This window comes from Nycticebus coucang, chromosome 10, assembly GCF_027406575.1.
Source record: "Nycticebus coucang isolate mNycCou1 chromosome 10, mNycCou1.pri, whole genome shotgun sequence".
Taxonomy (NCBI): Eukaryota; Metazoa; Chordata; class Mammalia; order Primates; family Lorisidae; genus Nycticebus; species Nycticebus coucang.
In genome coordinates, this window is record NC_069789.1 from 96,327,314 (window position 1) to 96,354,712 (window position 27,399).

General features: G+C 42.8%; 1 protein-coding gene and 1 non-coding gene across 8 annotated transcripts in view; both read right to left on the bottom strand.

Annotated features, from left to right (window-relative positions):
• The window catches only part of PBX1 (PBX homeobox 1), a 279,964-nt gene that overhangs the window by 24,967 nt on the left and 227,598 nt on the right, over positions 1-27,399 (bottom strand). For 5 of the 7 annotated variants that reach the window (XM_053605786.1, XM_053605785.1, XM_053605792.1 and 2 more), the window contains 5 exons: positions 26,776-26,966; positions 18,139-18,274; positions 13,541-13,700; positions 6,185-6,297; positions 4,724-4,813 (listed from right to left, as the gene is read on the bottom strand). In XM_053605786.1, coding sequence (XP_053461761.1) covers positions 4,724-4,813; positions 6,185-6,297; positions 13,541-13,700; positions 18,139-18,274; positions 26,776-26,966 — 690 coding nt within the window. The remainder of the gene's footprint in view (positions 1-4,723; positions 4,814-6,184; positions 6,298-13,540; positions 13,701-18,138; positions 18,275-26,775; positions 26,967-27,399) is intronic. The other 2 variants (XM_053605788.1, XM_053605789.1) reach the window with 2 other exon arrangements.
• LOC128598054 (U1 spliceosomal RNA) lies at positions 25,990-26,153 on the bottom strand. The gene has a single exon (XR_008383560.1). It is a non-coding gene; the product is annotated as a U1 spliceosomal RNA (small nuclear RNA).

The window sequence follows — 27,399 nt, forward strand, 5'->3', positions numbered from 1 at the left end:
AAGAGCATTTTTTTAGAATTTAAAGACAGTACATTTGTGGATAACAGAAGCCTTTGAAATAGTAATTCTTACTAGACACTTTATAGTTGGTAGAGCAGATGTGCTATTGGGCAAAAATGCATTTTTAATTTAGTAGCATGTTTTCCTTGCCTATCTGATTTATCCACTAGACAAACACATTTTGAACAAGTGGATACGTTTTAGGAACACATCCATGTGCGGGAGAGATGCAGGGATAATAAAGTCCCTCTCTGCCCATATGCTTAACACAAGTGATGTGTGTGAGTGTGAGTGCGTGTGTGTGACATGAAGTAGAGAGAAGAAGGAAAGAAGGGCTAAGAAAAAGGAGAAAGGCACCGAGGAGGAGCTGGGCTTGGGAGAGTAAATGTGATTTTGACATAGGCTGGGATGCAGAAGCCAGTGCAGGAAGGATGTTCGTGTAGATGATGTACATAAGTGACCATAGAGGGAGGCACACAGCCAGGGGACGGTGAGCTGACCACGCCGAGGGGGAAGGCGCACAGCCAGGGGATGGTGAGCTGACCACGCCGAGGGGGGAGGCACACAGCCAGGGGACGGTGAGTTGACCACGCCGAGGGGGAAGGCACACAGCCAGGGGACGGTGAGCTGACCACGCCGAGGGGGGAGGCGCACAGCCAGGGGACAGTGAGCTGACCACGCCGAGGGGGGAGGCACACAGCTAGGGGACGGTGAGCTGACCACGCCGAGGGGGAAGGCGCACAGCCAGGGGACGGTGAGCTGACCACGCCGAGGGGGGAGGTGCACAGCCAGGGGACGGTGAGCTGACCACGCCGAGGGGGGAGGCGCACAGCCAGGGGAAGATGAGCTGACCGCGCCGAGGGGGGAGGCGCACAGCCAGGGGACGGTGAGCTGACCACGCCGAGGGGGGAGGCACACAGCCAGGGGAAGGTGAGCTGACCACGCCGAGGGGGGAGGCACACAGCCAGGGGAAGGTGAGCTGACCACGCCGAGGGGGGAGGCACACAGCCAGGGGAAGGTGAGCTGACCACGCTGAGAGGGAGATACACAGCCAGGGGAAGGTGAGCTGACCACGCCGAGGGGGGAGGCACACAGCCAGGGGAAGGTGAGCTGACCACGCCGAGGGGGGAGGCACACAGCCAGGGGAAGGTGAGCTGACCACGCCGAGGGGGGAGGCACACAGCCAGGGGAAGGTGAGCTGACCACGCCAAGGGGGGAGGCACACAGCCAGGGGAAGGTGAGCTGACCACGCTGAATGGCATCTGGAGTATACTTCCACGATGGAGGACGAGGTGGAAGGACAGGTATGTTGAAGTCAGACATGGAAGATCTTCAATGTGGGACTCAGGTTTTGAGCTTGCTTAGGTAAGAAACAGGAGTCACTGATGATTTCTGAGCAAGAAATGATAAAATCCAGGGGATGAGTGCGGGAGGAAGGAGGAACTGAAGACAGCAGCCGTGGCTGGGCAGCTATTACAATTGTCTAGTTAATGAACTATTTCTAGCGCTAGGATGGTGGGCAGTGGGAATGGAAAGGAAAAAATGTGATAGCTAAGTGATCTTTAAGTATGTCTGATTGACAGAGAAGTGGAATAATCTCCCTCCATTACTTAGAGCCACTCTAAACCCAGCAAGTATTGCCTGTTGTCATATGAGAACACAAAGTACTTAAGGAGGTATAATTTAACTCTCACAGTGGCTAAAGAAGGGGGTCCTTAGGCCTTGAGAAACACTATATCCATCTCAAAAGCATACCTTTCCATCAGAAGGGGGTAAAATGACAACTGTGTCCTAACCTGTCCTCACCAGGCACTCCCTACTGGGAAAACTGCTCACACAAGAGGAAAAAAAGGTCAAATTAGAAAGTTATCACTTATAAAATTTCACACCGCATTCACATGGAATAATTTATGCCTTGCCAAGCCCTTTCCTACTTATTTTCTCATTTTCCCTAAAGCAGTCCTGGAGGTGTGAAGGGTGAGAATTACTGGCTCTATTTTATAGCAGAGAGATGTGATGTTTGCCTGTAGGGACAAGGGTTACTGGGACTGGTGTCCTGGCTCCCTTATAGGACCCTGCGCTACACCTGGCCATCCTGTTGGCTGTGTGGTCACTTGGAGGCAAGTGGCCTGAACTTGATGGGATTTAAAATAGACACTGGTTGGATAAGATACAGGCACTGTGAAAACCCAGCCAGGAGAGTGGATAAAGGCTGCCCAGAAAATGTCCTCTACCCAACGAAACACAATCCAGAGCCTGGCTGGGAATTCCACTGCAGCTTCGGGGTTTAGGGGCTGTGTATTTTTATTTCTTGGCTTCAGTGTTTCATTCCTGTCTTTCCTTGTCTCTTCTTGTCTCTCCTCCCTCCCCCATTCCCCTCTCCTTTTGGCAGCCACAGTCCTACACTACACATGCCCATGACTCAACTCAACATCCAACGCCATCATCTAAGAATGTGTCTCAGTATAACTAACGGAGCCTCCTACAGGTGGTACAACTTAAAACTGATATCAAAGAACACATCATGATCAGACTTTGACTCATTTACCCTGCATATTAAAGACCCAGAAAGAAAATAACCACAGTGCAGGAGAAAAAAAGAGAAATTAATGCAAAATGAGAGACTCTTTCAAGTGGCATTTTCGAGCCCAGTTTTTGTGGTGGGCTTATGTAATCAGACATAATTGTCTGCACATGTGTGGTTACACTATTTCAGAAATTATTCCCAGCCCAACAGATGATGTCACGGGGGTCAGGGTTGACCCCGCCAGAGTCTGTCTGCTGTTCTCTTCTGTGCTACCCAATTAGGAAAGAAAAACGCCTCATGGCAGAAGTGTCAACCCCATTTCCGGCCCAGTCCTGTGGACTTTCTTCAGTTCCCTTTTTAAGTGTACCCATATTCTCGTCCTCACACTACTATACTTTTCTCACATTCCTCTCTTCTACTTATGCACAGAACAACGCTTCCTCTGGAAAAATTTATCTTTTATCTCAAAAAGATTTAGGAAATACAGAAACACATGTGCTTAAACCTGTGCACTCAGACAAACCAGAGCAACTTTATTCATTTGTAATTCATTTTGAGAATATCCTTTCCCAGGACGGTCTCCTGTATTTTTCTAAGTTAATATAATATTGTTGCATAGCACAAGATGGGAAGAATCCTTCTTTCTGGATATCCTTCCTGGAAAGGGCTATGATTGCCCAGAGTGTGTTTAATATTGTTAACATGGACCTCTCTGCTCTGTTCCCAGAGAAGGACAAATATTATATAAACCTAGAAGGAATTCCCCCTATAGAAGGTAGAAAGTAAAGAATTCCTAGGTAAGTAGCCTTCGAGGTCACCAAGACCATTGCAATCTGGGGTTTGACTCCCACCTACAACATCTGTACCCAGTAGCTAGCCAAACCATGTTTGGATTTTTAACAATGGTGAACTCTTGACTTCTAAGGGTGGCCAATCTGTTCTTTGGAGAGCTCTGACTATGAGAAAAGTCCATAAATGTTCAAGTGAAATCTCTTTCTCTGAATCCTCTATTCAGAGGTCCTGTCATATGCTATGATGATGAATCTAACCCCTCTCACAGATGAGAGTGTGTCTAAAATTATTATATACCACCCAAACCTTTTCTTTCATGGGGTAGGAATTCCCGATTCTTTCAACCATTCTTCATCTGATGGAACAGGTGGTATTGGTATTCTCCAGATTTCTCCCTGGCAGGCTAGAATCATGTACAGCTTGACCAAGACAGACTCAAAGGGTCCATCCCCTCCTTCACTGTAGATGTTAGACCTCAGTTATACAGTCTAAGATCACATTAATAAATCAGGCCTACCTTTCCTTCCTTCCAGCCCTAATTTACTCGTCACAACAACAGAAGCAAATAATAAAAAACGATCACCACCAACCCACGATAGTTTTCTTTGCGAGTTGCGAGCCAGTAATTCCTACTGGAGCCTCTAGTGACCTCTAAAAACCCAGGAATCACCCCTGATCTAAAAAACAGCCTCCTTTTCCAGGCTGCCCCTCGCGTCCCGGCTTGCTGTCACCGCTGCTGAGATAGTGGACGACTGATCTGAGAAATCAAGTTGGATTGCTGTCCCAAATCTACACTCCGTTCTCCTTGTGTCTGTCTGATCGATTTCACTCTGTGCGACATAGCTTGTCGCTATGAATTTTCATGCTAGTCAGGAGCCGCCAGCGCACCCAAGAACAAGTAGAAGATGGTCTGCACCCCTCCCCATCCCTTCAACATACCCAGACCCTGTGTTAATTTTTTTTTTTTTAATCATCCCTAGACTGATTGGGAAAAGGTTATTTTTTCAAGACCGCAGACCCTGGATGCCCTGGATTTTGGCTACTGGTTTTCCTCCCTAGGTTCCCAGGCCCCAGCTTGTGGTGACATTTCCTACCACTGTTGTACTAGGTGTCACCTGTTTAGCAGCTCCTCTAGCTGAACGCATGTGGCCGCAGGTGCCATGCAAACACTGATTGCGTCTGACAGCCCTAGACGCCAGCTGCCTGCATGAAGCCTGCCCAATCACCACTTTTTCTGTGGGTAGAATGTTGCCGATGGCATGACCGATACAGAAACAAGAAACTAGGTGACCGTAAAGCTAAGACAAGTCCTACTAAGTGGCATTCTGGGCCCTATGGCTTTGAAATAATTGGTAGTGATAGAATAAAAACAACGGGGGGGGGGGGGAAGCCTTGTTTTCTTACACTGATGCCCTGCGGACTGTACATCTGACTGGCTGCGAGTCCGTCACTGTATCCTCCTGTCTGGCTGATAACATGGCGAAGGGTATCCACCTAAACAGATGAACAACAACAGAGAGTAGTTAGTCAGAGAGGCGCAGGGGAAGGGAGGCAGCTGGTCAGCACGCAGGCCCCCTCTGGCATACGTATTAACACAATTGTTTTAGAGATAGTCTTCCTGGGAAAGAGTCCATTACGAGCAGGCTAGACCTCCTCTATATTCCAAACCCATGATCAGTTCTTAGTACAGTAAGAAACACAGCAAAAATGGTAAAAGAAAACCAGGGTTCCCAACACTGAAACAAATTCAACAATACTGGGTGAGAGAGTCGGGACTGGAATAACAAAGGGGACTAAGGAAAAAAGAGTGGAGCAATTTTCGCTTCCCCTCACTTTTCTTCCCTGGCCATCCTACCTTGTCTTCTCCTTCGCTAAGTAGCTTATAAAAGTCTCGGTTCTGTCTGGAGGAGGTTTGGGTAGCCATGTCAGAGAGAGAGAGCTGTGTATGTACCCTGTGTGTGTGTATTTTTTTTTTTTTTTTTGAGGACTTAAGTGATAGCCAGTTGTTTAGTCACTTGACCAAAGACTGACCCTACCACTTCAAACGTGTTTCCAGGCAGTGATGCCTGAGCAAGGGGCTGAATCACCAGCCAGCTGGTCTTTTGTAGGCACATCCCTGCTTTCTTTCCCGTGTGGAGGGCGGGGAACTGGACTGACATGGCTCAGAACTGCCCTAATAATTCTGCCCCAGAGCAGACTCTTTCCCCTCTCACATCACACTTCACAATGAGAGGGTAGGAAGGCTTCCTGAGAGGTCATGACACCATCCGCTTACTGTGGAGCACTGAAGTTTGTTTGACATCACATGATTCAATTTTTGTTTCCCAAAGTAGACTCACACTCATCACCAGAAACCCAAGTCCCTTGACCTCAAGGATGACTACCACGATGAGTTAAGTCACCACGGTTAGGTGTATTTAAAGCTTAAAATGAGAACCTGAGATACTAATGTACTTGCCTACACATCAGTTACTTCCTTATTTGGCAAACATGGAGGATGGGAAACCAACAAATGAGAGGGAGACCTGGAAATTGAGACAGTGCCCTGAACTCTTTGCTCTGCCTTTGGCGAGCAAAGAACATGCTGGTTCCAGTCACCTGATGTGCCTTGGCCACCCTGACCTGTGCTTCCTGTCGCTCTCCTGCTTCCTAGCACTACTGCTGAGCCAGAGCCAAATGCACTCACAAAGTGTGGGCCAGATTCCCCATGACAATGGTTGTCTTCATTTCGGTTTGGTTGGGTCGTCGGTATGGTTTCGGTTCTGATCTCTCTCCCTCTCTGGATACAAGCAGGAAGTGCCAAAATGACTGAGGGCTCCTGGACTCTAGCACATTCCCCTGGCAGCGTATTGGCTGGGTCCCTACCTGTGATTGCACGTTGGCTCCAACCTGGGCCCCTTGGTAAGAATCCCCATTGAGTGACTGCACGCTCATGAACAAATCTCCAGAGTTTGACATGTTAAAAGAACTGGAAGAACCTGGAAAGGAAAGAGTGAGGCACCTGAATCACAGAAAGGAAAAGGCTCGACCCCCGCAACTAGTAGCCAAGAGGAAGAATGACATGCAAAGCAACCCCTCAAATAAAAACTAAAATAAACATGATATCGATAGAGTCTGGTTAGTAGCATGAAGAACAGAGCAAGCAATAAAGGGTGCATATCGTTTATGTTACGTAAAGCCACACCTGACTACAAGTGGAACTGCCTCCCCTTAGCAACTCCAAGCTGAGAAAAGGAACATTTATTCTTCTCAACTTTTCTTGGCAGATTGCAGTCTCCAGACCTGGGATCTCTTTTGGTGTCTCTAAAATTCTAGGGCTGGCCAGAGAACCACAAGACAGAGACTATGGGCTGGTCAATGCAACTTCTGCCACCTTGATAGAGCATACAGGCTATTTCACTGGATTCTAAGTTTACTATTGCTAAAACTGTCTCCCTTCACAAGGAAGCAGCACCAGAGAGACGGTGCATGAAGGTAATGTCACACATTAGGGCTGGCCCTTGAGATGGGTCTACTGACATTCCTCACCTCTAGAAAGAAGGTGAAGTTCCTTGCTGGGTGACAAACAGCCCAGGGAACATTGAGGACTGTAAGAATATTTGGGGATGATCTACCTTCCCTGTCACCTGCTGCTATGAAAGAGGATGAAATAACTAATGGGCTAGGAATTCTCAAACATGCATGAAATATGGAATGCTGCCAATAATAATAATCATAATCATAATCATAAAGTAGGCTTCAAGAAGGGCAAGCAATCATCTGTGTTCACCTCCCAGAGACGGAAGCAGCATCCAAAGAGTTAGCCTTTAGGTGCGTCCTGCCGCCACATCCTCACCCTAAACATAAGGGCTTGCAAAAGCTTAATATTATTCTGAAGGGTCATCGTGCAATTCAGCGCATTAGGAAAGAAAGCTCAACGTGCAAGGTTTGGTTAAAACATGACATTAGCCTGGAAAAGGAGAGACCTTAGGGACCCAGGTCAGTTGCACTCTCTTACTCCCAACCCTACATTGCTCAAATTGTGCTCTTGCCCTCGTGTTCTGAGACAGCCATCATCCATGTGGAATCGCCCAACATGAGTCATGCCTCAGCTCTGACACGGTCTTTGTTTTCTCCCAAGGTAGAGATTTGAGCTCTCCCAAAGAGCTTTCCTGCCCCACAGAAGGAGCTGCAGCTAAGCAGAAAACAAAGCCTTTCTTTCTTTCTTTCCTTTCCTTTCCTTTCCTTTCTTTCTTCTCTCTCCCTCCCTCTCTCCTTTTCTTTCCTTTTCTTCCCATAGAAGGGCCACTCATCAAGTGATGAATTTTAAACTCTGACCCTATGCTCTATGCTTAACTATCCACAGTATCTTCGTACTTCAAAGGCAAGAGCCACATAGAAAAAACACATACTTTATAAACTTGGGGATACCTCTAAGTTACCAAAAAATCCCCATTTTTCTTCATTCTTTGGGATGTACATCCACATGCAAAAAACTAGCTATTTTGCTCTATACACTGGCTGATCCTCCATCTAACTCCCTTCTCGTTCCTTCTTTTCCTTTGAAACATTTCCTTTGATGGCTGGGGAGTGACTCAGGCTCAAACCAAAGGACTATGCCATCTCCCTGGCTCTGCAACCTATCCTGTCCCATCTGGCCCACACTTGTCAGTTTAGCTTATCCGAAAGGAATCAGAAAAATTGGGTCTTGGAAAAACAGGCATGAGTTCTGAGCAGGTGTGGCTTATAACCAGTCAGAAGGATGAAGGCTTTGGCCTGACACTTCCTTCCAGTCATGTGGGACATATCTTTGAACATATCATCCTAAATGCATGGATGAAGCCGTGTATAGCACAGACCCATCTTCATATAATACCCAGGCCTCTCCACACTAGTTATAGTCCTCTCAAAAGTCTTCTTTGTAATCACAGAGGTATAATCTATATAATAAAAGCCATTTTGTAATGGATGTCATTCTCACATTTAGATGTCATCAGAACCAAGAAGAGTCAGTACCAAATTATAAATTGTTCATATATCATCAGATATCCCTTACCAAGAGTGCTCAGTTTGAAGCTCAGGTATTTTATTTCTCTCCCACTCAAATACAATGTTATTCACACACATGGTATATGCTTGGCTGATGGTTTACTGGAAATCAGCACAGAAACTCAGCAGTGGGAGAAGCCCCCAAGGGCTATGCTAGTTTCAGGCCTCCATGGAACCACAAAGGCCTGGAATGTGCCATTTACAAGATGTACACTGCAATTGACACAGATGATTTAAAAAATATATGTGCATAGATAAATTGTAAATATGTCTGGCTGGCTAATGTGCACAGAGATAAATATGCGCATATAAATGTACTCCATGTACAAATGCATTTGTATCAGAGCAGTAATTGCAAAAAGAGTCCCTTGTGCTCTTGGCTGTGCTGGTTCAGCATTTTATCGTCTCTGTACACCCATGTACAACACCACATGGCTCTGACTCTCTGATAAGTATCTAGAGGCAATGATGGCGCCAGAGGAAGAGACTGGGTGCTGATACTACCACATGAAAACCTAAACAAGGAGGGGGAGAAGATGTCTGTTACCCAGCTCTGGAAGTTGGAAAGAACTCGTTGTGGAATGGATAACCTCCCCGGAAGTAAAAAATCCATAGGCAAATGGTGCATGGACTCTCCTGGAGGTGCTGCAGATTCACAAAGAGCTATGACAGAATTACTTGGCTTGCTGAGAAGGTCTTACAGAAACTTTATTTGGAGGTTGTTGTGAAGTATTCAGCAGTTACTAGAAGTACCTTTGAAGATGTGCTTCTTAGTTAAAAGATTCTGAATTTGGCTCGGAAAGGGAGGCCCAGGGCTCATTTAAATTGCCACCCAGACATCTGGGGGCATCTATGGAGCTAAATCTCCATTCAACGAGACAGAGAAGAAATAATGGATGACCTATGACTCTAATGCATTTGCTTGGGCAAACATCATAATGTGAAAATGTGTTAACATCCATTTTCATAAGACAATTTCCTAAACATTGCATTTCTACTCTAAAGAATCTTCTTTTTTTTTTTTTACTCTAAAGAATATTTAGGAGACTTAACTGTGTATAGGAACCCCCTCACTCGCCCCCTCAAAAAATAAAAAGTAAAAAACGAAAAAAATAAATTAACTTCATAATCCAAAAAACTGAATCATGATCAAACCTACATCTGGGGCAGGGTTTCTTAACATTGGCACTGTCGACATTTTGGGCCAAATAATTCTTCCTTGCAGGGGAAGATCTCATGCATTATAGGGTGGTTAGCCACAACCCTAGCCTCTATTCAAGAGATGCCAGTAGCACCCTCCCTTCAAAATTATGACACACCAAAATGTCTCCAGACATTACTGAATGTCTCCTGGGCTACAAATTCACCCCTCGTTAAGAACCAAATGATTCCGAATAAGAACGGATTACTTTTTCCTCTTAAGGAACTCAATGTGTTTAAAAGTACTTCTTATAAAAAAACAAAACAAAAAAGTACTTCTTTTTTTTTTTTTTCAAAAAAGTACTTCTTATAGCAAGTTTTACAAAGTAGCTATGTGACAAATATCGCTCCAATTTCTGTAGTTTGAAACCAAAGCTTCGGACAGATTGTGCGGCCATTCTGATTAGACTGGGCTTTCTGAGCAGGTGGAGACAGACTCTCTTTCCTAGAAGTAAGCTCCATTCTGTCTCATGCTAGCTTCTCCCTTTCCCCTTCCAAATTCCAAAACTCACTGCTACTTTCTACTTAGTAGAAGAGGAAAGGGTTGTCTGGTTCAATGAGAAAACTGTACAACTGAAGTGCATGTCAAGGTTCTAGAGTTCCAATTCCAGGAGGAATTGTCCTCATTTTCCAACTTGAAAATAAAGAGGAGAAACATAGAAAGAAAGAACATGAGAAAACAAGGGGATAACTTTCTTCACCTGGTTTTCAAAAACAAAATTGTAGGTGTTCCTGGGGATTTACTAAAGGGTTTGTCAACTTCTCAAGGTGTGTTACCCCCTAACTGCATGTACTATAGAAAAACTTCTCACAAGAGGTGAAGATTTGGAGTCTTCATGGGATAACCTTCCACCAATGCTGAATAACACCAAACTTCCTTTTAGCGGTGTCATAAGATTATATACAAGGGCTTCCATGTACTAAAGCAGTGCCAGAGGAAGGATTTCTCAGCTGAGTGTGCTGTTGTCTGTGACACACACACATTCATGCACACTAAGCAAAGGAATTCAGATCCGAGGGTTCTGAGCCTTAATAAGCCTGTGACCACTTTGCTAATCACAGAACTTGATAGAATATCAAAATTTACGTAAGCTCTCACAGCAGACATCAGTAATACGTCAAATTCTTTCTTCTTGGATGTTAAAATCTTCTCCAAACAATAGCCCAAGCTTCCAGTCTAAAGTCTAAGTCTAAGCTTCCAGTCTAAAGTCTCATTTTTCTGAGACTTTAATTCTTGTTTTTATAATCTCATCAAAAATAGGAAACATGGAATGGGTCATTCTAGGTCACTTGAAAAGAATTAAGGAGCCATACTTTAAACTATTGTTTCAGCGGCCCCCACTTTTGCTTTCTCTTTTCAAAACTTAATTTTCTCTCCTTCTTTTAATTCTTTCTCCATCTGTTTTACCCAAATCTGCTGGTATAAACTATAAAGAATGCTAAATGTCTTCTAAATGCTTGCTAATCTCCCACAGGTCCTAGTGTTAAGTGATTTTAATAAATTATGCTTAAGAAAATAGGAGACAGGGTATGAATCAACAAATAGAAATATTTAGAAGTGGTACTGAAATGCTGTGCTCTATACAGAAGCCTCTAGAGAGAGGATTTACTTGCGAAGTGCCTTCCTTGCAGTAGAAATGAATATGTCTATTTACTAAGCTTGGGGAAAAACTTCTGCTTCAATGTGAAGCATACACAAAGTTCCCAGGTTCCAGATTTCCAGACTTCATATTCTGCTGAAATAAATTGCCATATATTCACCTTTTATTTAATAACTTGCTATTTCAATTATCATTTATCCTTTGAAATTATCGAAGACCTACTATACAATGTAATAAGCACCCTATGTAAAAATTATGAGCGTTTCAGGTTGATTAAGAACAGAAGAAAATACAGAAAATCTCATTTATAACTTCTGTTATACCATCTATCTTTCAAAATTCCATGCTACTGCACACAGACAATAGTATTTTTTCGTCTCTACTTTAGAAAAAGCACTACAAAGGGGTCCCTCTGCATATTATTTCCGATGACTTAGGCACAACTGGAAGGCTTAGCTCCAACTTTCCATCATAATTTACTTTGTGCTCAGAATAGTCACATGAAGTTTAACCCACCAGAAAAATTCCTTAGAAAACTGTAATCATAGACTGACATTCCCTAAGAGCCAACGTAATTCTTAAACACAGAGTAGGGGGTTAAAATGCTTGCTTTTCTCTTTTTAGGAAAGAATAAATAGTTACGGATTTAGTAATGAAGGCAGTCCACAGGGCCCTTTTAAAGACTAGTCATAAATCATGCTAAGCCATCTGCGATGCAGATATATCAGGGACAGGAAAAAGTCATTTTGATATCTGTTTTGCATTATGATAACCTTTGCAGGAGTGTTGAGTGCATTTTTGCTAATGTTGACGGAATTCTACTTCTTCCAAAGAGACAAGTGAAAATGTCTGCCTTGTAGTGCAATTCAACTCGGGTTGTTGGGTCTGAAATGCTTAATAACTGTCCAGATGGGGAAGAAAGAAACTCTCTGGTTATTGAACCAGTTAGCCTTAAACGTTTATCAATCACACCATGATGGGAGAAGAAGAAAACAAACAAACAAAAAAAGCACCTTAAAAAGCAAATACGCTTCATATAATAATCCAACCTGGAGTGCTGGGAGAAACAAAACTGGATCAAATTCTACATTGTCTTACCATATCCATGTTTAAGAAGCCCAGGCTATTCTTCATGCATGATTCCACTTAAATAAAAGAAGGCCATGATGGTATAGCCCGGTGACTTGGAAGACCTAACAGTAACAAATGAGTGTACCAAGAAGCTCACAGAAGGCATTTGCATTTTTGCATGTGGATCCCTACCTGTCTCCAATAACAAGCCACCATAACATAGGGAATTTATTTTAGTGGACAAACAAGCTTTGAAGTCAAGATACCACATCCTCTAAAAAATGGTAGATATTAAATTTGCAAGCATATTGTCATCAAACATATTTAAATGTATAACCCTTTAAGGTTGTAATCACCAATTTTCTTAGATGTGCACCCTAGCCCAAATCAATGCCTCTTGCTTATTACGGGAAAGTACCATAATTTGATAACTTAATTAATGAGGAAATACGTTTCTCTTTTACCAAAACAAAACAAACAAACAAAAAGTACCAACATGCTATCCATAGCATATAATCACTAAGGCTATATTTCACACATTATTAACTTCGTGTTTTTCACGTGTAGAAATTCAGAACAGATGGCACAAGGCACACCTAAAGATACACTGGTTTTTAGCCTAAACTCTGACATTAGTGATACGATGCATATTCACTGAAATAAAACCTAGCACATAGCATGTGACTGATACTATAACAAGAGAACTGGAATCTGAATAATTCGAATTAAGGATTGCCAATGTTCTTTGTAGTTCCATAAAGAAAACCAACAAAATAAAACAAGAAAAGAATAATAGCTATGAGAAATATATAGAAATGATCATAGCCTGGCTTTGCAGATTTAACCATTATAATGAGATATTTGCTAGAAGAGCAAATACTCAAGCATAGACTGTATGCTGACAGGTGACCCAGCCATGATGTGGTCGGAAAAGCAAGATAGAAAAGGATAAGAAAAACCAAATGACAGAGTCCTAAGACACTATCTCTAAGTATTATGTCTAATTTATTTATTGGTATCCCTGAAAGGAGAATTTAGAGATCTCATCAAAATAAACCAATTTATTAACTTCTGTCTCCACTTAGATAAAAACATTAATACAAACCTGCCAACAATCCCACCTTGTTAGGAGTATAACATGTTGCTTTTTGTAAATGAAATGAAAAACCCAAAGTGGCATCAACGACAAAGATAATCAGACATGTATATTGAACAATCAAAAGCCTACAGAATCGAAAAAAAACCCCAATATATAGGAAAAGCAAGTATAAAAATGGTGAACAATTCCCCCTCCACCCCCAAATCAAAGGAAAAAACTAACCAGCTGAGTTGGGAGTTGAGGGTGAGTTAGCTTGGCTTCCATGGGCTGACACATTGGTGGCAGTGACAGCCGTTTTGGCAGCATAAATATTGGCTTCCTCTTGAAATTTACCTATGTTCTTCTTGTACCGAATTCGTTTATTTCCAAACCAGTTTGATACCTACAGCAGTTTAAAAGAAGATAAGAAAGTTAACATTTCATCCTTTGTGAAACATTACAGAAGAAAAAGAAGGACTTGTGAGAGGGATGAAGGGGGAGGCTCATTGGTCTTATTTTACTCAAGATTTTTGCAACATCAATACAAAGATAAGAAGTGAGAGTTTCAAGAGGAGCAAGTTCATGAAATGCGATTCTCTTGCTTACTATAAGTAAAACTTGACAAAAGCCCGTGATAAAAATTTTCCTATAGAGGAGTTGCTCATTTAAGCTAAGACTGTTTTAGTTCAGAGCAAGCATGTTAAGTTTGCTTTCCCCTGCAGTGACGACACTAAAATAAACTTAACATTTCAGAAGAAATGCCTCTTATCAATGTAATACTCTCAAAACACACAGACCTTTAAATATCCCCATAAAATATGTATCAACACATAGGTGTTTTCATGCCGTAGATTAATTTCAAATTTTTAGAAGTTAAATAACTTTAATATGAATTTAGATTCTTAGCTGCTTTGTAGTACAGACTTAAGATCAATTTAATTCTATCCAAAAGATTTCACTGCTTCTTTTCTGTAAAGCTTAGTATTATCTACCTCAGGAAAAACTGAAGCAAATAGCTGATTGTTCCTTTGAATTCCAGGCTTTAAATGTTATAGCCAATAAGCACAATAAACCTAATTTGCTTTCATTTGTTAATTTATTCTCTTCATGTGGCTCACAGCGGCTGTCTTGGCTTGATTTGGTACCTCTGCTCCCTTTTCACCAAGACCTCTGCCAGACACAAGTGGAGACACAGCTACATTCAAGTTTTACTCCTATAATTCCTACCTTGGGGAGGAAAGTTTTACACCCCATATTCCAGATGTGAGTCTGAACTAGAATGTGGTTTACATATAACCACAAAACAAACTATGAAGTTGGTGAGGATGGAGGAATTGACCAAACACATACTACAACTTTACATATAATTTATGTTTACCTCCCAACAACAGCAGATAAAGAAAATTCTTGCAAAACTATGCTTATTTTTTAAATGCATTAGCAGAGTTACAACATCTGACAGGGCTAGCCCTCAAAGGCCTGGGCTGCTTATACTACTGCAGAAATGCCAAGCCTTTGTTATAAATATCAAACTGTATTACAGTATTACTAAACAAGGAGAGAAAAAATTCATAAAATGCTATGGTAAGTAGTGGTGTCTCCAGTGAAACAATTAAACTGGGGGAGGAAGAGCACTTCTGGGTACATTCCAGGTTCACTGTATATCTAATTTCACTTTGAAATTCATGTTTTTCTTGATACGACTTTCACAATCCATATGAATCAATCATAATTATGGTGTTTTTTGATTGTTAAATGGAACAACTAGAGGGGGGACAAGGTAGGGAGATTTTTCTCAGGTAACTGGATAGGCTGGAATAAAGCAGGGGAAGATGAAGGTAGTTTAGGAGGATGTTTGAGGTAGAATGAAAATATGTGACATCTATGTTAAATCAGCTCTCTGTGGAAAAAAAAGAAGGGGGTGGAGTGGGAACATGCTGTGGGAATGATTCTGTTGAGAAGAATGGCACTGGTAGGAAGATTCGAGGTGAGGTCAGGCATTTCCTGCATTGCCCACTAGGATGTACCACATGCCCTGGACAGCACACGGAGTCAGTGTTTTCTGATCCTACTCCACTGATGATTCAACAGGGAGGGGGTGAAGACTTACTATACATTAGGCACTGGATACGCAGATACCAGGAACAGCTCAAGACAGGTAATACAGAAAGAACAGTAGATTTTATAGGAAGAATTTGATTCACATTTTGTGTTAATTTGAAAGATCTATGGGCAGAGACATGGCAAAGTCCAGTGGGAAGTAAGATATATGAGTCTGGTATTCTAGGAGAGAAGTCCATCTGGATATTCAAATGAAGACATATTTATAGGTGTGAGTGTGGAAGACATCACTCTGATAAAGTAGGTAGAACCGTGCTTTTCAAAGTTATGTGTTCATAAAGAGCTTGTTAAAGAGATTTCTAGGCCCAGCCATCCAAGATTCTGACTCAGGATAGGAGTGAGTCCCAGACATTTATAACCCAGTCAAGCTCCCAGGTCCTGCTGCTGCCGCCTTCTGTGGGTCACACTTGGAGCAGCACTAGAATCAAAGAGGGTTAGTAATGGGTATATGGGCATATGAAGAGGGCAGTCAACAGACCCATGGCAGACAGATTTGGATGTAGGAGCACATTTTTGTTTTGGGTCATGGGAGGAATCAATAGCTTTTAGTAGATTTCAAAAGACTTTGTGACTCTAAAGAAGAATAAGTTAAGAACCATTGGCTAGGAGTGAAGAGATGAGGGCTAAAGACAAAAATAAAAAGCACAATAGTTTTAGGGTAGGTAGAGACTGTAGGCCCTCCCGGAAGGGCTGGAGTGGCCCATAAGGGGGAAGGAAAACCCAGAAAGAAGAACATCAAGGGAGTCAACGTAGAAGAATTTCAGGAAAGGGTGGGGGTGAGGGTGATTATTAACAGAAAAAGATAGGAAAGATACTGCCCAAATGGCATCCCTTAGATTTGGAAATGGAGCTAGGAGAGGGATTTAATAAATCATGTAACCTAACAAATCATGACTGGTAGATGGACAGCCAAGATCCCCACCCCCACCCCAAAGAGTGAGTTCTCTAGAATCCCACAGTTGACTCTTGTCAAAAACATGCTCTTAGCCTAATGCTCTTCCTATGATATCAAGTCATAATGTCTCCCTCTGGAACTGGTCTGGCAACGGTGGAACAGCGTGATTGTTCTTGGGAGGGCATGACAGGGAAGGACAAATGGCATGGCCTTGCCATGGGTACAGGAAAGGAACATAGTATGTAAATACTCATTTAACTGAGCAAGCTATTTGCTCCTTGAGTTTCCATAATGTAGGAAGTGAAGGTTGCTGGAACAGGTCAGGATTTTTCCCTGCTTTGGGGAGGAAAGTTTTACACCCCACAGTCCAGATGTAAGTCTAGCTGTACTACAGATTACCTTTTAAAGTTTCTTTTTTTTTTCTTTTTAATAAAGAAAAGGAATTTATTTCTTCCATTTCTGGAGACTGAGAAGTTACCTTCGACAGGGATTTGAAATTCTGAATCCTAGACTCGGAATTCAGACAACAAAGGGACTGAATTCTACTTTAGAAGCAGAAGACTCCATGACTAAAAGTCACTGATGGGTGAGTTAGTGATGTGGTTCATACCTGGAACCGTTTCTCAAATGTGTAACAAATATTAAAAAGCTTCAGTTCCTTTTCTTCTTTTCTTTTCTTTCGTGTGTGTGTGTGTGAGAGAGAGACAGACAGAGAGAGAGAACAGGTGTCTAAAGTTGGACAAGAACGATTACAACCCTATAATAAACTAAGCTACATGAGGTGGAGTTCTGTGTTCTAACTGAACCTAATTCTGCTCAGCTAAACACAGATTAATAGGATCTGCACCCTGCAGGGAGCAACAGAAGCCGGGATTCGATTCAAGGAAGGTCAGATGCTCAGTTTACACCCAACAGCATCTACTTCACTTGAAAAATACTAAGTGAAGTTCCTCACCAGAGCAGGCTTCTTCCCCACTACTCTCTCCCCTCTGCCACTTTTAATGGAAATATTAGTACATTTAGCTCTCTCGCATGTTACATAATTCTGAGGAAAACTTTCTCTGACAGATTTCAGGACCAAGAATTCTTGAGAACAGTGGTGGTATTTGAGGTTCAGACTAAATGGGAGGTCTGGATGGGTCCTCTGAGTGGACAAAATGTGCACACACATCAATATTGCCTGCTTTTCCACTTCACCTTGATGTTGAAGACTCCAGGACTGTAAAAATTTTATATCATGTATCTTTCCGAGTCAACAGGCACCTGTTATGGTTATGGCTCTTTGGGGGAAGGAGGAGTCACTTGGTGACATTTCATACAACCATTCCAATCACAGTGACATGTTAAAATTCCTACGCTCCATCAGTTACCGAGTCAGCACATCAAAAGAAGGTATTGAAGTCCCTTTCACTCAAAAGGCTATGCAGTAACTAGTTCCATTCACTGACTCTTAAAGTTTCTGGGCTGGGCAAAAAAAAAATGGCTAAGTTTGAGAAAAGAGCAGGAGGAATGAAGATAACTTCCCAAATACACTTAAGAGACATCACCCATTTGAAGCAAGGGGGTGCTCAGCGCAAAGACCCCCATTGCTGTTTTTACACTGTACTCTACTTACTCTCCTCCTGCTGTTAGTCCCTCTCAAGTTTGGCCAGGTGCTTACCTAGAAACTCTCTTACACACATCCAGGGCTTACCTTGCCATTTTAAAGCTTTAGCAGACGGAACTTACAAGGCATGAATGGTCCATAAAGTGAAGCCTCAAGGCCCCTGCCTCCTGCTCCCAGCACAGCCAGGCTACAGGCCGCCCCTTCTGACAGGCTCCTCACCTGGGAGACTGTGATGCCACACTTCTTGGCTAACTCCTCTTTGGCTTCCTCACTGGGGTAAGGGTTGCTGAGATGGGAATAGAAATATTCATTCAGGATTTCTGTTGCTTGCTTGTTGAAATTCCGTCTCTTCCGCCTTCGTAAGAAGAAAGAAAACAACAAAAAAAGTTCATACCAAATAAATATAAAAAGGGAGAGAATAAAATCTACTCACAGGAGAAGAAAAGTTATTTTTGAAATCTCGCAATGTTGGGGGGTATGCATGCTTTGTTTTGGGGCAGACTGACTCAAAGTTAGACACGGACCTTTCACCCAGATAGTGTGCAACGCACGTACTCAATAGGTGTGAATTTACCCATCTGGGCACAAGGTAAATTGGAAAAGATTTGCCAGAAAGGGCTGGATGCTGAAACCATCACTCAAAGCATTTGTTCAGAATTCTTTGTGCAGCGGGTGGGAACCTGGGCCCTGAAGAGTGGTGACAAGTATTTTTTTTTTTTTTTGCAGTTTTTTTGGCCAGGGTCGGGTTTGAACCCACCACCTCCGGTATATGGGGCCGGCACCCTATATACCTTTGAGCCACAGGCATCGCCCATGGTGACAAGTATTTTTACAGAGTGGTGAGGAGGACAAAGTTTCAAAATTCAGGCCGTCTTGGTTTTGAATCCTAGACCAAATGAATAGCAGGTAGGTGGTTTGGGTTGCCTCTCAGAGCCTCAGCATCTTCAGCTGGAAGGGAAGAGAGTCATACTTGGCTCCCCAGGGTCAATAAGGGAGAAATGAGGTCACACACAGAGAGCCCTCGGTACCGTGACTGAAGCACCACAAACGCTAGGATTTTGTGGTGATAATTGTTTTTCTTCCTACCAGATTGTAGGCAATGCATTCAAGTAAATATTTCATTTTTACAACTAGTGAGGTAGATACAGTTTTTCATAGTTACTCTACGAAAAATGGAGTTCAAAGGTCACTCAGCTGGCATGACAAACCAGCTCCTGGAAATTCCAGAGACTCTGTAGCCATAAGTTAAAAATAAGTTATCATATTTTCTCTCTATTCTGTGCCCGTGTAAATGCATGCAACATTTTTCAAAGGCATCTGGGGAGGAGGGCACAGAAATGACTGAAATTAAACCTCTGAGGGCCCGACCTCTCTCAAAAGGAAAGAAGAAGTGGCACTTCTTAAGCAAGAACAGCTGCTAAATGGTAAAACAAAAGCCCACAGAAATCCTTTTCATATACAGGTTGCCAAAAGGAAGAAAACCACTTTTTGAAGAAAAGCATTTTTCTGTCTTAAAATAAAAAGTGCTAATTGAACTAATCTAAAGTGAGAATCACTTTATTGCTTCCTGGAAACTAAGGCTGTGGACAACTGAGGGAAACACTTGGGGCACTGTGGGCTCTCTGCGAGGCTGGCGGCCCTCCTTGAAGTGCTGGGGTCTTCATCTTTAAATCAGCTCTCTTAGCACTTCTGCCTTTCTTGCTTTTATTTAAAGCTTTTCCTTGTGGAAAATATTTCCAGAACATCCCTGATTATGCCAGGACATAGGATTTCTCGAATTAGCCAACAGAAAGCAGTGATGGCCCTGCTAGCCAGGAAATTCAGCTAATATCGTATTTTCAGGCTCCCACTTGGATTAATTAACACAATAAAGTGCCTGATTTTACCGGATGAACACCATCTGTCCACAGGTATTAACCACATCTGTCCAGATTATGCCAAGCCCAAGTCCCTCTCCCAAAGCATGCTGAGTTTCTGGGTCACCCAGCATCAGAAATTGTACAGATTGGATTAAAAAGCCCAACTAAGAAGTAGGCATGTGGTAAAGACTCTTGCATGATGGGAACTTGGGGAAGATAGCCAAGTGGCTAACTTGGTCTGCAGGCCAATCTTTAGATAACCTTTGGCTGCTGCTTCTTTGCCTAAAGACGACTGTTGTTTTAGGTCTGGGGACCTGGACCCTCAAGTCTCTCCTAATTGGGAGAGTCTCTAGTTGTTCGTTCAGTTGTTTGCATTCGCATTACAGTGTATTTTTTGGTACTCTTCCAATTGAGCTCAAAGGAAGCCTCTCTGGAATGAGCTGGTGGGATGCGGATGGTACCGACAGCTGTTCCTGCTCGCCTCTCCTCGTGCTGTGCAGTCTTCCCTGGGCGGGCTCATCTATTCTGATGGACTCGCTTATCACCACTCTCTGTAGCTGTCTCAGTCCAGGGCCTTTGAAATCCAAGGATCAGGATTTTTCAAGATTTCAAGAAACATAGTGCAGGTAACACCTTTCGGACAATAAGGTTGTTTGAGCTAACTAAAGACACTTGGTATCTTTGTTGTGGCTTGAACTGTTATCAGCTGGGTGAGTTAACGTCTATGATTCCAAACTAATCAGAAGCACTGATAGTTGGGTGTCTAGGTTTTTAATTTATAATATGCAGAGTTGATTGAATATTACTGTATAAATACAGTATTTATACATACAATATTTATACAGTAATATTCAATCAACTGTTTTGGGGACAGAAACCTCTTGAATAACAGGATCTATGCTGAAATTTTTTTAGAAAAGACTCATGATAGTGAGAGGTGTAGGCACCATCACAGATATACGTTGTTAATTACTAAACGCGTCTCCTGCTCTGCTCTCTCTCCTAGGCCCATTATTGCCATATACTCTAGGCACTTTCAAATTGTGTTTCCAAAATTAGTATCACTTTTCTCCCAAATCAGCTCCATCTTCTTTGTCACTCATGTTTTTAAATGCCATCATCAGAGATACGATTCATCACATTTCCTAATTTGTTTTCTCGTTCATTCCAATCTTTGAGCACCCGGCATGCGCCAGAACATGGGAGTGGGTCTCACTTTCTCCTGCTTTCTTACCTTCATCCAGTGCCTGGCCTCAAAGCAAGTCCCGCCAGTCTAGCCTTTCAAATCTATTCCTTTCATCCCATCTTTGTTGTCACTGCTTATTTTTTCTTCAAAGAGGACAGCTATGTTTATTATGATCTATTATGTATCGGGTTAAAGTGACTTTTTCTTTAATTTCAAAATATGAAGGGGGTCCTGCTATTTTTGAAATGAGTTTAGAGGAGCCACTGCCTGTCACATGATTAGTCATACTGGCTACTTAGCAGTTGAAATGTGGCTGGTGCAGTGGAGCTATTTTTAAACATTTGAATTATTTTAATTTAATATTATTTTCATTAATTTAAATTTAAAATTAAAGAGCCACACACCAGACAGTACAACTCTAGATTAGTGCTTTCCAGAAATAATGTCTGTGCAGCCCTCCTGGGAAAAGAGCACATCTCTGTGGACGCCATCAAAACCTCCAGTTTTAGTCTGCTCCTTAACATGCCAATGTTTATCTTGTTTTTCTTTCTTTTTTTTTTTTTTTTTGAGACAGAGTCTCACTCTGTCAGCCTGTGTAGAGTGCCATGGTGTCATCATAGCTCACAGCAACCTCTTAGGCTCAAATGATCCTCAGGTCTCAGCCTCTCAGATAGTTGGGACTACAGATGCCCACCACAATGCCCAGATAGTTTTTCTACTTTTAGTAGAGACAGGGTCTCATTCTTACTCAGGCTGGCCTTGAACTTGTTAGATCAAGGGATTCACCTGGCTCAGCCTCCCAGAGTGCTAGGATTACAGGATGAGCCACCGTACCCAGCTCCAATGTTTACCTTTAAATAAAAATATTTTTTTCTGGATATTTATAGAAAATGTAGGAGACATTTCGTACTTATTCTTGTGTTGCGCCAGGTTAAGGAGTACAGGCTTTGACAATGGTTCTTTATGTTAATGATCTCTTCTCCAATGCGGATCATCTTCAAGAGACTCACTAGAGTGATTGTTCTAAACCATAGATCTGATCATGTCAGTAACCATTATAAAATTGAATAATGATGTATTATTCTTAACAGTAATATAATACGTAATAATAGTAATGGTAATACATAACATAGTATTTACTATTATTACGATAGCTCAATTAGCAATGTGAAGTCACTATATTAAGTTTGTTTTTATATTATCTAATATATTTCTGCTTACAGGATTATCTCCATTTTACCAATAAGAAAACTGAGTCTTTGGGAGAATACGCCACTTATCCTGGGTCACAAAGGTCATCAGGGTTGTAGCCAGAATTTGAATCCATTGCAATTTTGAAACTTACAGGGTAATTTCTCACACTCTCCCCTACCCTTTCTTAAACAGTTCTGGGGGGTTCTGCTACTTAATAGAATACATTCAAAAGCTTCGCTGGGATAGTTAAGGTTTTTCAGTGGATCTATCCTATCCCTAGTGCCTCATTTCCCCCCAATCCAACACATGCTGTGCATAATTTCGTCTAGCCACATCATATGCTTCTGTGTTCCCCAAAGGCTCGTGGCTTTCACGCTCCTGTGCCTCTCCGTACCACCCCCTACGTTTCCCTCCCACAGCAGCCAACGCAAGTTTACATATGTCTTCCCAACTAAACGGCACATTCCTCGAGGGCGGGGGCCATGTCTCACTCATATTTGAAACCCTTGTGTCTAAGGTATAGTAAGCACTCAAGTAAGTAATGCTCATTGAAGTCTAATTACGTTGTTTTATTTTGCTCATGTAATTCCTTCCATTTGGCAAACATCCTGCTCCTCCGAGACTCCATGTTGCCCTCTGTTGATCCTCTCTCCGTTAGATGCAGTGTTAGTTGGTAGATGAATGAACTCCAGGGGTAACACGTCGTGTTGGGTTTAGTTGCAAGAGAAACTTTTTGTCCCATGAGATTATGAGCTCCGTAAGGTACGACCCACATTTACTTGCAGTTTTTTTTTTTGTAGAGACAGAGTCTCACTTTAAGGCCCTCGGTAGAGTGCTGTGGCCTCACACAGCTCACAGCAACCTCCAACTCCTGGGCTTAAGCGATTCTCTTGCCTCAGCCTCCCGAGCAGCCGGGACTACAGGCGTCCGCCACAACACCCGGCTATTTTTTGGTTGCAGTTTGGCTGGGGCTGGGCCTGAACCCGCCACCCTCAGCATATGGGGCCGGCGCCCCACCGACTGAGCCACAGGCACCGCCCTACTTGCAGTTTTTTGTCCTTGTTATTCCAGTGGCTAACACAGCAGTTGGCAGGTAGCAGGAGCTCAACCAGGTTAAGTAATTAAGTCTAAGTAGAGCTCTGATGTGCCCAGATTTTCCTGCATGCCCTTTCCTCTTTCCTCTTCGGTAATTCATTTTAGGTAGTCCCAATCTAAACAAGGAAACCAGAGGCACAGTTTGAATCACTTATTTATGTTACTTTGTTATTCTTGGCAAAATGTTAGAGTAAAATGGTTAAATTTATTGCTTGAAAATCAATTAGAGGGTTTGTAAGTTCTCTCTCTCTAACCAAGAAAAACATTGTTTATAGAGTGGTGCCTGTGGCTCAAGGAGTAGAGCACCGGTCTCATATGTCGGAGGTGGCGGGTTCAAACCCAGCCCCGGTCAAAAAAAAACCACAAAAAAAGAAAAGAAAAACATTGTTTATAGCTCTAATAATAAACTTCCCAGTTGTATGGCACAATGCTTGGTGTGTGGTGTGATATGACAAACGCTGAATGAATGAACAGATGAATGCAATTTTTAACTTATACTTTTCCCCAGCACAGTTAAGTCAATGTAAGACATGACTTGAGTGGGAGAACCTGGGCCCCGCACTCAGTTGAGGAGTGTAGCAGAGAGAATCCTAACATCGGAGACCTCAGTATACACACCTTCCTCTTGAGTGGGTGGGATGGTGAATATGATGGGATGTCACTCCTATGATTAGGCTACTAATCATCACTTTCAGTAAATGCAAAAGGAGATTCAGTTAAAGCCTTAACGTGGAGAGTTCTGCCTGCTGGCTTTCAGGAAGAATGTAGTCAGCCAAGTTGCGAACTGCCTATGAAGAAGGACAGCCTCTAGGAGCCGAGGCTCTCAGTCCCACAATTACAAAAACTGAATTTTGCCAACAACCGAAATGAGCTTGGAAGAGAACCCTGAGCCTCAGATGAGACCACAGCCTCCGCCTACAGCTTGATTACAGCCTCACTGAGATGACAGCAGACGATCCAGCTACGTGATGCCCAGGCCCCTGATCAACAGAAACTGTGAGATAATAACTTGTGTTGTTTTAAGCTGCTCAATCTGTAGTAATCTGCTAACAGCACTAGGAAGCCAATACAAGGAGTGTTCGTAACAAAGTAGTAACACTCAATTCTACATACCTATTAGATTACAAAGACTAATCCTATTACTAAGTCAAGTCCTCTTTGTATTTTATTTGTCTTCCATGAAATCTGCTTTTTTTTTTTTTTGATGAGGCCCTGCCCATCGGATGCATGGTTGAGAGCAGCATGTGAAACGCAGGGAGTACGTCTTTCTTACTGAGGTTTGCTGAGCTATCTCTCCAAATCACAGTCAGTGACTCTGGAGGCACTGATGGGAATTCCCCAACCAGTAAGTCCAGCAAACATTTATATTTGAGCTGGAAAAGCCATTTGCTGAGCCTTAGGTTGGCATTTGGGGTTATGTTCTTTCACTGGTAATAAACATACCCCCAAAACAAAATGATAAAAATCATGACAATAGGGTCATTGTTTTAATTTTGAATCTTGGCTCAAAACAAAAAGGAGGCAATGATTCAAAGGTTGTAACCAGAGCAAGAAAAAGACCCTGTCTGAACATGATTGTCCTGATGCCAAGTGGAACAATCTAGGCAGAGGCTGGGGGAAGGGAAAGAAACCGTGTACAAAGCTCGCCTAGTTTTGTGTCTTTTCGAGTCTGACTTTGAACTGGGCACAGGAGAATTACTGCAAGATCGCCAATGAGACAATGATTTTGCTCCTCCCTTCTCTCAGATTTCTTTCTTGCAAAGAACTCAGTCTGTACCCAACTTTTCTTTTTTTTCATTATCTGCCAACACAAATATCAACTCCAGCATTTTAACTAGGGAGTTGCCATGGGGACGTAAGTAACACATGCAGCATGGCAGCGGCTGCAGCGCAGAGGAAGGACCCAGACACAGGCCACCAGGCAGGAGCACTTTGCCCAGTGGGCTATGATAAAGAAGCCAGGCTGGCAGCAGGCCACAGGCAAGGGGGTGCAGAGAGGGTCTTGCTTTAGGTGACTGGCCTGCTCCCACTCCATCACTGCACCCAGCTGGGAAAAACTGTCTTCATTTCTACCTTCTCTTGACTTACTCTATGAAATTCTATTGGCCCAGAGACACATTTTGCTGGTGTTCCCTGTTCTCATTTTGTATTCCATACTATCCAAAACATACTGAATAAAAGAGACTTTAGGAGAAGATGCTAGGCAGTTTTGAAGAGGTCCACAGACTGTAAAGACCACAAATGTGAAGAGTGAGAGAAGAAAAATGCAGGTAGGAGAGGTGAATGAAACATGATTTCCTGGGTGGAAAGTTTGGAGAGGAATGGCAAAAGTGTCCACCTGAAAAACTATGGATGATAATATAAAAACTGACCCTGACATGTCTAGCCTTCTAATAATAAAAATCATAGATTAGGGATATTTTTTGATATGAAAATGTAAATAATGATCCCTGAATTCACAGATGACTAGTTTAAGATAAACTATAAATCACAAATCATACCCACACTTGATAATGTATTTGCCTGATCAATTATCAAAATCCCTTCTAGAGAGTAGGTGGAAGACAGGATCATCACCATTCTGCAGGCTGGAGAACAGAAGCAAAAGGACTCAAAGAGATTCTCATAAAGAATCTCTGGTCTACAGAGTGAGGGAACCAAGGCCTCACTCCTTCTCTGTTCTTAATTCACATCTTTTCCTAAGGATCTTTCTATCCATGCTTTTTCTTTTTTTTTCAGGGGAAAGCGGGAATGCAGTCCCCCACTACCAAGAATTATGCAGTCAAGTTTCCCACATTTGGGGGAATCGCAGGGGTCAGCACATCTGGAGTGCCATGGATAAGCCTCGCCCTGGGAAAACCACCTTCGTGATCATGCTGTCTCCCCTGCCAGGTGAGTATTATCCATGCTTTTTCAACTGTATGCTCTAAACTCATACTTAAGGATATGACGGCCATGGTAGACAGAAAACATCAAATTCACTGGGCCCATATTAGTCCAGCTCCTTACCCTTCTATGACCAAACTACTATGTCTTACTCATCTCTGTACTCCTAAAACTTAGCCGAAAGTGTGGGGCATGGTAACCTGCTCATAAATATTTCTTGAATTGAACTGACTGTGATCCCTGCCTTATATAGTACAGAAAAGATCCCAAATTTCAAGGAAACAGGATTGACTTTCCTGGAGAAACTATGTCACTACAGAATATAAGTAAAATGAGTGCAGGCCCACAGTTGTGAGATGCACAAAGATGAACACAGACCATCCCAGCCTACTCTCTTAATGTAGCTCAGGCCTCCTTGCTGCCCACCCGCAGGAAGGAGAAATGGAAGTAGACGTTGGCCCTTATAAACAAGTATTTTCCTGGCGCATTATGAAACCAACAGCCGCGCCAGTCTCAGGGCCCTCCTTTACCAGGCCTAAGAACTGTGCTCAGCCTACTGTCTGGCTCAGCACGGAGGGGGAAGCAGCAGCGTCTGGAGAGGGCTGGCAGTCACCCCTCACCCCGCAGGTGACTCACCGTGCGTCCAGAAACCGGGAGCGCAGGATCATGACGGCCTCGCACGTGCTCTGCTTGAGCTGCATCTGGATGGAGCTGAACTTGCGGTGGATGATGCTCACCATCCGCTCAATCTCTTTCGGGGAGATGGGCCGGGTCCGGCTCTGCTCCCGCAGCAGATTCATCACGTGGGTGGTGAACTCGTTGCATGCCTGGAACGGCAGGACAACACACACAGGGTGGCTCAGCGCCCAGGCTCGGCGTGCATCAGGCCTGGGACATGAGGCTTGCAGGGCTCTTCTAGAGACTCGGGCAGATAAAGAAAACCAGGAGAGTTTGTGGGTTTTTCCTATAAGAGGGATGGAACAAATGACTGCCTGCAAATTCCCGTCAACCCTGGTGGCTCTAAGTTTTGGCTGTGACACTGATTTCTTTAAGAGAAAAAACAAATCTTTATCAAATTTTCCTTAATTATTTTTTTCATGATTTTACTATAGTGAAAGGTAAGAACATGTCTCCTAGTACAAAACATACTTCACTTCCCTTTGCCCCCAAACGAACAGCCAAAGAGAGTTTGGGATCAAATATGCCATGAAATTTCTGCCTCGCTCATCTCACTACCTCAGGCATAAGACAGCTCCCAAA